Source organism: Chlamydotis macqueenii, chromosome 15 (genome assembly GCF_036417535.1).
Source record: "Chlamydotis macqueenii isolate bChlMac1 chromosome 15, bChlMac1.mat, whole genome shotgun sequence".
In the NCBI taxonomy this organism is placed as follows: Eukaryota; Metazoa; Chordata; class Aves; order Otidiformes; family Otididae; genus Chlamydotis; species Chlamydotis macqueenii.
Window position 1 is genome coordinate 8,567,583 of NC_141570.1, and position 10,478 is coordinate 8,578,060.

Below are 10,478 nucleotides of genomic sequence, written 5' to 3' on the forward strand. Positions count from 1 at the left end.
AATACTATGAAACTGGAACATTTCTCCAGGGACAATAGGCAGAGCAGGAACAAGAGAGGAAGGAGTGCAGCTGTGTGATGTAGTCCCCATATTCCCACTTGATTCAGAAGCTCTGGAGGCACTGTGTCTGCTTGATTCTCCTGGACTTTCTTGATTTTTGCTGACCCGTACACAAGGCTTGAATGACAACTGAGCACATATAATCCTCAAACCACCAGAGAATGCTGCTATAGATTAGCAGAGTTTGAAAACCTGCTGTGATTTGTCCTGATGTCAAAGTAATCTTTGTATCACACCTCACTCCTTGAAAAGTTACTTTTATTGAAAAGGCAGTGGTTGAAATGTAATAAATACTAGACCAACCTTATCGATCATATGGGATGTATCAGTTAGCTTTTTGGCCTCAGGAAATGTGTGAGCAGTTGACCAAAACAGCTTCATTCACAGTTGTGTGCACAAATCACCTGGATTACAGTCCACAGTTTAAATGATGTGATTACACCACACAGCTTAAATGATGGGTTATGAAACTTCATCATGGGATTTCAGGTATATTGGCTTAGAAATCTTCCTTAACTTTTCCTGGTGTCGCAATGTACGGCCTTGTTTATGGGCAAGACCCATAGGAGGCAGATGGATCTAGAAAAGAAAATACCACCAGTTAGGTGCAAATTGAGAAGCTGCAAGAAAAAGAAGGCATATATATGCACTAGTTTTCACTGAGTTTTAAGTAATTTCTTCACACTTAGGAGAGGGCAACTTTACTGTCTCAAACCAGGTTATTAGATTTCTAGGAGGAGCGCTCTGCTTAGTGCTGTAACTTTCAGGCCCTAAATGTTCTATTTATTAAAATCCTATATATTTTAGGCTTTAGTAACCTTGTTTTGTAGCTTGGTATCAGATTGTAATGATAAAGTATTTGTTGAAATAGGACTGCTGACAATGTTCCAGAACAGTAAGGTCTAGAAAACCCTAAAAATTCCTGAGTAGATGTCTTAAAGTACTGTGTGCTTTATTCATACCTACCAAACGAGTCGCTAAATAACCCCAAACTATATGTATTGAAAGACTGTCTTCTTATTGTCATGATTATACATATACCATATTAAGATGCACAATCAGTGTCATTGACACCACAAGCAGAAGGAGCAATAAGTGACAGGCTCTTCCTTTGACTGACAAAGTCTTTATATTTCCTCAGACTGTTAGTGGGAGTCATGCAGCTATATCCCCACCAAGTGATTGAAAAATGTGGATGTTAGCAGTCAGATGTTATTGTTGCTGAGGCTGTCATCCTGTAAGACAGCTGTTTAGGTGGAAATAGTAGTAAAAACACTGACTGAAGCAGCGATAGATTTCTGCAATCTGAAAAATCACCCAGTTTGTGTGACAGAGCTGATATAGGACTGATCCTTTGGGATTCTGAAGCTGCTGCAGAGCAAACATTTTAAACCCATTTCTAGGAGCACTGCTTGCCAGATGTGCATTGTTATCCTGCATACTGGAGAAAAAGAAAAAGCTATATGAGAAACAGATCTTAACAGCGACCATATTCTAGGCAAGCATCTGATGAAGATATAATTTAATTTTGACCATGAACTCCTTGATAAGAAAAGTATAGATGTGAAAACGTAAAGTAATCAACAAGAGTGGAGAGGAAGCCTCTGTGGGAGGCAGCATAAAGTACTACAGACAGAAGTGACTGGGCAGTGAGGAAAATATACTAAATGGTGCAAGACAAGACATTGCTGCAACTTCCAGAATTTTGGTAATCTTGGACATGTTTTTCTCTAGGAACAGAGGAAAAGAAGCAGCAAAACAGGGAGGTGTTTTAAAAAACCTGATTTACGACCGGGAGAACCAGTAATGTAGGCTATAAATATTATTGTATCTATGGCAGATGTAATTAATTATTTTTATTCTCTCATTTTCTTTTATTATATGGAAAGATTAACAGATTTGATTCTGTTATTGTCTTTTTCTACATAGTATGATTCATTGGTTGGTCAAGACTACCTAAATATTCACAGGTCTTCGGAGTTTAGCTTATGCAACTCCATTTAGGCTTTGATTCCTTATTTTGAGAAGAAATCACCCAATTTACAATGAAATAAGGTAGATGGAGAACATTTCAATATACATTTGGCTTATTTGGCTGTCATTTAGTAAAACATTTAAATACCAGCTTATCTAAAAAAGCAGTGCGGCGACAGTGATGTGAACTTAGGGTTTTGTTGCCCGGTGAGAGCTAAGTAGGTATAGCTGAACACTTTGTGACTGGATTTATACTCACAGGTCTTGGGTAGGGGATGTTATAGTGAAGTCCAATTTCTATTCTTGCCTCACATTCTTCTATACACTGCTTAATCAACTTGGGATCTGTTACCTACGATCATACAAATATTTTTTTTTTGTACAACTACATCAATTAGCAACCGGAAGCTCAAGCATAAATGATGCACAGCCACATGACTTTCTTCAGCTTATTTTGGCAATCCCAAGGATACAATTATTGTATTTTTCACATCCATAAAAGGTAACATCAGTATTTGCTTTGACTCAACAGTTCTGGGCGTGATGGCGGTGGATATTAAGACCCAGAGGCTGTCACAACTGTGGCTATAGAAGGAGGTTTTTATGCAAACATGGTATTTTCTCTCTGTAAAAAGACAATACACATGTAAACTACTAATACATCCATGAAAAAAAAAAACACATTCACCCATTCATCACTCTGCAAGGTCGCTAGAGTAGAAAGGGAAGAGACTCCTTTATCTACGTTCTGTTACCATCCTATCCAGAAACTCCCTTTGAAGTCAGAAATGTGGTGTAAATAGTGACTTAAATTTATTTTTTTTATTCTCCATTACCTCAATTTAGTCCCAGATCAAAATGGGATATAAATAATTATTGTGATCTTGAATTACAAGAAGGATCTTTGATTACCATGGAGTCTGTATCGCCCCTTTCAAAAGAGGTTTGAAATTTCTTCCTTAAGAAAAAAAAAATTAAGTGCTTCTTTTAAAAGAAGTGCCAATAATGGTTGCTTTGAAAAGAAAAGAAGTAGTATAAGAAGCTACTAAGTTCTGCTTGCCATTGCATGGGTAATGATACACTTAGCTAGCTTTCTGAAAGATCAAAAGCTGCTTCAATTACATAAGCAGTATCTTTTGGAATTCAGTTTTTTTCTTGGCATTTTTTTTTTTTGATGAAAGCTCTAGATCTTTTAGACTTCTACAGTAGTTAGTGAAGAGCTGAAATCAGTTTGAGTTTTCTTATTACTATTTCAGGAGTGAAATTTAAACTATAACCTGAATACACCAGCATTTAAGGTGAATTAAATTTTGGGAAATCAACTCTTCTATTCATATCTTAGCATCAAATCACTGAGACAGTGCAAAGAGCAGAGCAGAATAATTCAGGAATCCAGAACTTTAAGGACACTCACGTTTTTGTTTTTTCGGAATAATGTTTTGGCTTCATTTTTAATGTACTCTTTCTCTTTAATAGTTTCTTCTATCTGTCCCGATGCCGATTGCCATTTTTTGGCTATTCGGAATATCTTGCGGTAAAGGCCAAGAACTTCTTGTCGAGTGACTGGTGTCATCTAAAAAATCAACACAAACCCCCAAACATGTGCATGAACATTTGAGTTGCTAAAAGGCCAGCAAGCAGTACAGTTTTTCACACAACTGAACTAGTTTAAAAATATTTCCACCATCTAAAGATACGCTGAGCTATATGCAAGAAAATTGAAATACCTGTATACAATAATTAGCTGTTGAAAGCTGAAGACCCAGTCCAGCAAAGTATTTAAACTGATACTTAAATCTATCTCCATTCAAACAGCTTGAGCTCTTGCTCGAAGTTAAGCACTTCAGTGCTTTCCTGAATCACAAGCCTGGTACAAGAATGCCTGAGTTGTGTTTCACTGCTGTTTTGCAACAGACATTGGGTAAGTCACCGAAACTCTGAGCATCCCCCTTCCTGTGCAATTGTTGTACCAGTGCTGACCCTATCTTCACAAAGCATCTTGAAATCTGTGAATAAAATACATGATAAAACCACCATGATATTGCTGAAAACCAGTATAGGTTGCAGAAGCTGAGAAGCTTATTTGTGGTACCACAACAGTATGTAGTAATGATTCAGCTGGAATTTGACGTGATGAAAAGGTGATGAAAGCTATTTTACCTAAGCACTGCAGGAGAGGCAGACTAACTGTGGATTTAGGAAAGTCCTGAATGTCTTGATTTTCAGAGAGCTGTGTATCTGCTGAGCCCGCTGAAGAGGCTTTGTCAGAAATCAAGAATGAAATCCTATTCTTGTTCTATGTAAATGAGTATTTTATCATGTAAGTGGTGCCATTGTTTCAGGCCAGACCACAGATACCCCTGAGATAAATCCACTGCTGAAATAACAACACTTCTGACATGGATCAGATTTGCAGAAAAGCCTTCTTCTGCTTTAGGGACACCGCAACTGTCGAAGGTACCTTACTGTCCAAAAGGCAGACACAGCAGCACTGCAAAGTAAGTTTATGGATGCAATGAGGAACAAGTGTCAGGCACGGGACATTACCTGACTGTCTCAGGATCCATTTGCCAACCTGGAGCTCAAGTTACTGTGGCTGAATCTACCCTGCAATCAGACCTGTGCGCTGGGAATAGCTCCTCCAGGGGACAATTTGGAGCAGGGTAATCCAGACAGCCTGAACTGCCCGCTGGAGGGAGCGCGCTCTCCCTCGGTGATAGAGGAAAAGCTGCTTCCTAATGTAGGTCCATCTTTATAGTATTTATAGGAAACAAATACCCACAATCAAACACCTAGGTAGTCCCAGCTCATCAAACACTTTGGAATAAATGCTTCACTTAATCCACTCTACAGCTCCATTTCAGGCAATAAAATTAGTCATACACGAAGCTATGCATGTATGTGTATCTGAAAAATCATTGCTTCCCTCGGTCAAGTGCATGTTTTGTACAGAAAATAAAGAGTTCAATTACAAGGGCTGACCTAGCACAAGCTGGGTCCCAAATCATGTCCTCACTTAGAGCCCCTCCTGGCCTCACCCCTCTGCTTTTATTTGAAGGTGTCACCTCTGGTGGGGCTGGTAATACTCTTTGTTCCCTGCTGACAGCTAATAAAAGGTAGCACTGCACTAGAAAAATTTCAGCTTGGGTTTTCATGTAATCCATAAAGAAAATAAGAGGAATAATGTCAGAGGAAGAAATGTTTAAAATACAGGTTTAAAATCTGATCTACACATTGGACAATTTCCAAGGCCACAACTCTGAACAGTGCGTGCCCTTCGCTCAGAGCTATAATCATACGTGTCGCTTTTGAATTTTAAACATACCAAGAATCTGTTTCTGAATATTTTGTTTAAAAGTTTAGAACCAACAATTTTTTTTCCCCAGTAGTTGCTTCCCTTCCCCCATCTAAAGCTTATTTTTTCTTTCTTTAATTTCTCAGTGTTGGAATTGATACAGAACTGTGTAGCCCCTCATCTATGCATGTGCTGCACTTCTGCATTATTGCTCTCCTTCCCACATATGCTAGATGACGTAAAAGGCATTAAACAGCTTTTCATGTATACTCAGCAACCAGCTGCTCCTGCGGCTCATTTCAGACAACAATTTCTAACATTACAGATCTGCTCATAAACCATTTCTGCAACGATACATAAAGGAAGGTGTGAGAAGCCCGTAACAGGCCCCCGCCCCCTGATCGGGGCTGAACTACGACACAGACAGAGGACCCCCCTCTATCACAGGACAGGATGAGAGCAAATAGCACAAAATTCAAAGCCTGAGTCAGATTCTGATCTGAGTGGGAGCGTAAATAGGGAGTAATTCCACTAAGAGCAAAATTACTTCCAAGTTAAAATGTTGTAAATTACACTGGAATTTTTTTCTCTGTTATAAACAGAGCCACACCAACAGAAATGTAAGTGACGGTACAAATCGTGTACCAGGTGTAATTTTGTCCAGTGACACTACTTGTATTAGTTTTGTGGGTGTGCAAAATGATTTTGAGTGGGACAGAAAGGAAGATAAGGGAGGCTTTTACGTCCTTGTAGTTACTCATCTTGCAACTTACATCTTTGGCATTTAAATCATAATTATATTTCACATCTCTGGAATGCTAAATGGATGTTACACCACTTTCCCACTAACACTCATCTTGTGGTAGTCACACCCATTGTTTAACTTTTACCACCCTTCATTTCATTGCAGAATGCAGCCCACAGAGGTTAACCACAGGCATTTTTGACAAAAAGTACAGGGCTATTGTATTAGCTGAGCAAATTTCAGGTGTTTACTGCAACAAAACAAACTGGGAGAGGTCAAAGGTAGGTCTGTGTGCACAATCGTATCAATGGGAAAAGTGGTAGGTTGCAGGCTGGTTTTGAGCTGATTGTTAGAATTAAGCCTTTGGAGGGAGGCCAAGCGTTGCCTTCCAAATAAGCGTTTGCTCTGACAATGCAGGGTGGTATCGTTCTTTTGATCTACATGCAAACCCCTGTTATCAACATGCAGATCAAACACATGAAAAATCCCATTGTATTCAAACTTGCAAAGGAGGCTTGAGCAGTTAATGAGTTACTGCGTGATGAAGATGCAAACTTTTTTCATTGTTAATTAAAACAAATAGTCCTTTAGACTATAAAATGTAATAACAAGTTTTTCTTTCAGGAAATAAATACACATCCCTTTGGATTTTTAGATGGTTGACCCAAAAGTTCAATAATTTGAATACTCGGTGAAACACCAGTCTTCTTTTGCTATTTGCAGGTTTGTTTTGAATTTAAATTTAAAGTTTATATAAACATAAGGAAAGAAATCTGTCATCTGCACTGTAAAGGGGCCTCAACAGTGCAGTCCAGACGGTTAGGATAGAGGGCAAGCTGAGACTGACTACTTATATACGAGCAGCTAAAATACAGGCGGGATGCTTGGCCAAGAATGCGTGTCCAGCACTCTCCTCCGATCTGCCACAGCTCCGTTGTTGAAGTTGTAAGTCTATTTCATTTCATCCTTTCTTTTCAAGTCAAACATTAGCTACTCACTAACATTTTAAACACAAAATCTGCCAGTAGCAAGTATGAAGAGGATTTTAGGAAACAAAGAGTGAAAGTAATAGCCCATGGGGAAAAAAAGGGTATTTTAAAACAACAGGTCTCTTCTTTTACATCCCAGCTAACTAGGGCACGCATTAGTAACACACACTTAGTGCTGATGCTGAAACCATATTTGCTCAGGGGAGGAGATGGTGGGGAACAGAACCCTGCGTGAAATAATTTGAAAAAGCAGCTTTGAACTTCTTAGATGTAAATGTTTTATTTAGGAGCAACACAGCTTCTATTTGACAGCTGGTTTGCTACTGGCAAGGAGTCCTAAAGACACAATGACAAACTGCTGGGCTGGCTGCCTTCTAAATCAAGCTATGATCGCATCTCTGTTATGGAAATAAATGACATCACTCAAAAGCACAGCGTATCAACATTATAGTTTGGAATATCATCAGCTTCAGCCTGTATGACAATCTGTATCTCATATTTTCAAATGTGCTCTTTGGCAGACAAAAAACCGTGCATATCTGCCTTTTCTTTTTAAGAGCTAAATTATACCACTTAGCTAAAGAGTGATCTGCAGTCTCTCTCCTGCTGCTAATGCAACAGATAATCAATCATTCTTTTCACAGCCATCTTCAGCAACTAGAGGTCAGTAATCCATATTCATCTTTCATGCAAGTCTGCCAAAATGAGTCTGCGGTTCTTAAGGCGGCAATGAATTGGCCTATCATCCACAACTGAAACAATCAGTTCCTGTGGCACAGGGAGAAGACAAGGGGTCACAGATTCCTGTGACAGCTGGGCAGGTCAGATGCCTTCCAGTGATATTAAATTTCAAAATCCAGTTTCCACAAAAGTAATTTTATCTTCTTTTACTCCAATCACTGACTTAGTGGCCTGTGACAGCTACTACACTGCCAACATCGACCACGCGTGGCTGCAGTACCTAGCACAGTGAAAACTTAATTTGATTTTCATTCTTGATTGGACATTCATACCTTTTTTTTTTTAAGATTCAGCCAAAACCAAATAATAGCAAAACTTCAATCACAGATAAAATATTCCATTTCCACATGGTGAAAACCAAACTAAAATGAAAGATCATATTCTTCCATGATGGTGTTACATCCTCATTTCTACCAGTGATGCAAGCCTGTAAATGCCAAGACATTTCCATCAAGGATTAATTTAACTCCAAGTATTTCTCACTCTCCATCTACAAGCTGCAATCATAACCAAGTTATTAAATAACAAGATCTGAAGGCAAGGTTATTTTCACATGGTTTTAGATTTTTTCATGCCAGTTATCTTTCTGTTGGCAAATGGAAGTGATCTGAAACCCTGATCTGAAACACTGATCAACCCCTCTGAACCAGCCTCTCTAAGTTTTTGTACTTACACTGTTCGTCAGCTGGGATGAGAACTCTGCCATTCTATTTGTGCCTTGGATTTCTGACTGAACTTGGATCTCTTTTAAACTTTCTCTTACATATGGAGCGGTCTTTTGATCAGAAAAAGGAAACTGCATGCAAAGAGAATATAATTAAATAGTATAAGCAAGGACTAGGATTTTATCACTGGTTTTCCTATGTAATTTCAAATAAGTGAAATTGCAGAAAATTCTACAACATTCTTTTCAGTTTGAATACATGAAAAGCAGAAGCCTTTAGTCCCTTTTGATCACAGAGTTTTCATTTTCTTTGTCTGAGGTGGTCAAGGCATTAGCTGGTTTTTATAGGACATACAGACGCGTGCCCTGGGAGTGCCTCCAGTGCCGTGGTAGCTTCAGGAAGAACAGAAATGCTGACTTAGACAGTGGAGAGGGAGAGGAGGAGAGGAAACAAAAAAAAAAAATTGCATCACATATTTCTTAGCTTTCTCTGAAAAGCACGCAGTGTCCAGGTAAACTCTAAAGCATTATGAACTTGTCTCTAGTCTTTTGCAACCCTGTCGCTCATGCCTTCATAACTTAGAACTAATTTCTCCTCCTTTGTGTTTAGTTCTCTATTAATCACAAGCAGAGAAAGAGGTTTAAATGCAGTGCAACAAATTTAGGAGGGAAAATGAAGTCTCAGCTATCTTTGGATGGCCTTACTTATGTAATATAGAAGCATTCAGAAATATAACAACATGGACACAAGGCACGGTATGGATTTATGTACCTTATTCATACTTTGGCTTTGAGCCAAATGCAACTGAATGCATGAATAGAAATAATTCCCAGCTCCCAAACTCAAGAACGGTTATAAATATTAATGCTATCAGAGAAACAATCCTCCCTATGCCCTTTCTTACTTCATTCTGCGGGTCATTTAATAAAACTCCTTTCGTGAACACACTGCTTCAGTTTCCAAACACTTCAGTCCCAGGACATTGATAGATACGATTTTTAGTCACTATTTGAGAACTATAGCAGGGCATATATTGAAAATTTATTTCTTTTTTGGAAATCAAGTGTATGAATCCCATTCAAATTTGAGAGTTTTGGAACAAAGCCTCACACAGTATTTGCACTCTCCTGAATAGCATATGGACCGGTTTTTGGGGCCTCCTGCCTCGCAGACAGCACGAGGGCAGAGGAACAGAGGTCCGGGGGAAGCGCTGCTCTGTCTGTCCCAGAGCCTTCTCTTGGTTTCTGTGTGGAGAGGACCCGCAGGCCTGCTGGTGAAGTGATGGGAGGACACAGCCCTGACACGAGTTCCAGGTCAGCAGCAACCGCAGGCCCAGGTGGGAGGCTCAGGACTCATCACGCACAAGCCCTTCTCCACAGCCCCTGGGAGCCGGGCCACCCCGCAGCCGTTCCTGCCGCCGCTGCGCTCCAGCGGGGACAGACACTGGCTGGGCAGCAAGGCCACCGCATCCCTCACTCTGGGGGTCAGCCCCACCCCGGCAAAGGCCACGGCCCCGCAGCACCGGGCGGGCAGTGGCACTTGCGGGTAACGGCGGGGCGGCTGCAGGGCTTGGCTCTCCTCCGCACGCTGTGCGCCGCGCAGGGCTGCTGCAGTGCTAACGTGCCGCGGGCCGCCCTCCCGCCACGGCCCGCAGCCGCCCGGCCGCCGAGGGGCGCTGCAGCCGCGGGCGCCCTTCTGCCCCCTGGCGGCTGGGGTGGCACTGCCCCCGCAGCCGGGAGAAACCAACGCGTGAAGCGGAGGGGGTTGTCCAACGCCCCAAACCTCCAGCCTCTTCCCTCCCCTCCGTTTTCCCTGCACGCCGGCTTGTCCGCCCTCCACTCCCTGCTTTACCTTCGGGACGAAGCGCGCCGAGGCCTCACTCCCCGCCTTCGTGCGGCGGTTCCGCCCCGCTAGGCCCCGTCCCCCCGCTTCGGTGGGCGAGGGGAGGCGGCGGCCCGTTGCCCTCCCCGGCCCTCACCGTGCGTACGGCGTCGGGGACGCCGGTGACG

At 41.4% G+C, this 10,478-nt stretch overlaps 1 protein-coding gene across 2 annotated transcripts; it reads right to left on the reverse strand.

Moving 5' to 3' along the window:
• Positions 1 to 301: 301 nt before the first annotated feature.
• On the reverse strand, positions 302 to 10,465 carry LYRM1 (LYR motif containing 1). 2 transcript variants are annotated; one of them, XM_086759703.1, is made up of 5 exons: positions 10,321 to 10,459; positions 8,478 to 8,600; positions 3,449 to 3,607; positions 2,294 to 2,386; positions 302 to 639 (listed from the first exon to the last, which is right to left on the reverse strand). In XM_086759703.1, the coding sequence occupies exons 2-5, from the start codon at positions 8,508 to 8,510 to the stop codon at positions 523 to 525; spliced, it is 402 nt and encodes a 133-aa protein (XP_086615829.1). In that variant the 5' UTR covers positions 8,511 to 8,600; positions 10,321 to 10,459; the 3' UTR covers positions 302 to 522. The 2 variants fall into 2 exon arrangements, with proteins under 2 accessions (XP_086615829.1, XP_086615830.1); XM_086759704.1 differs by lacking the exon at positions 8,478 to 8,600 and having other exon boundaries at positions 10,321 to 10,465.
• Between the last annotated feature and the right edge of the window lie 13 nt (positions 10,466 to 10,478).

Bases quoted from the DNA above. Each gene is read 5' to 3' on its own strand.
- LYRM1 (XM_086759703.1), bottom strand. From the start codon at position 8,510: ATGGCAGAGTTCTCATCCCAGCTGACGAACAGT. The intron at 3,608-8,477 runs GTAAGTACAAAA...TTGATTTTTTAG, and splicing joins CATCCCAGCTGACGAACAGT to ATGACACCAGTCACTCGACA. The intron at 640-2,293 runs GTGAGTATAAAT...TTTCTTTTCTAG, and splicing joins ACATCCCCTACCCAAGACCT to ATCCATCTGCCTCCTATGGG.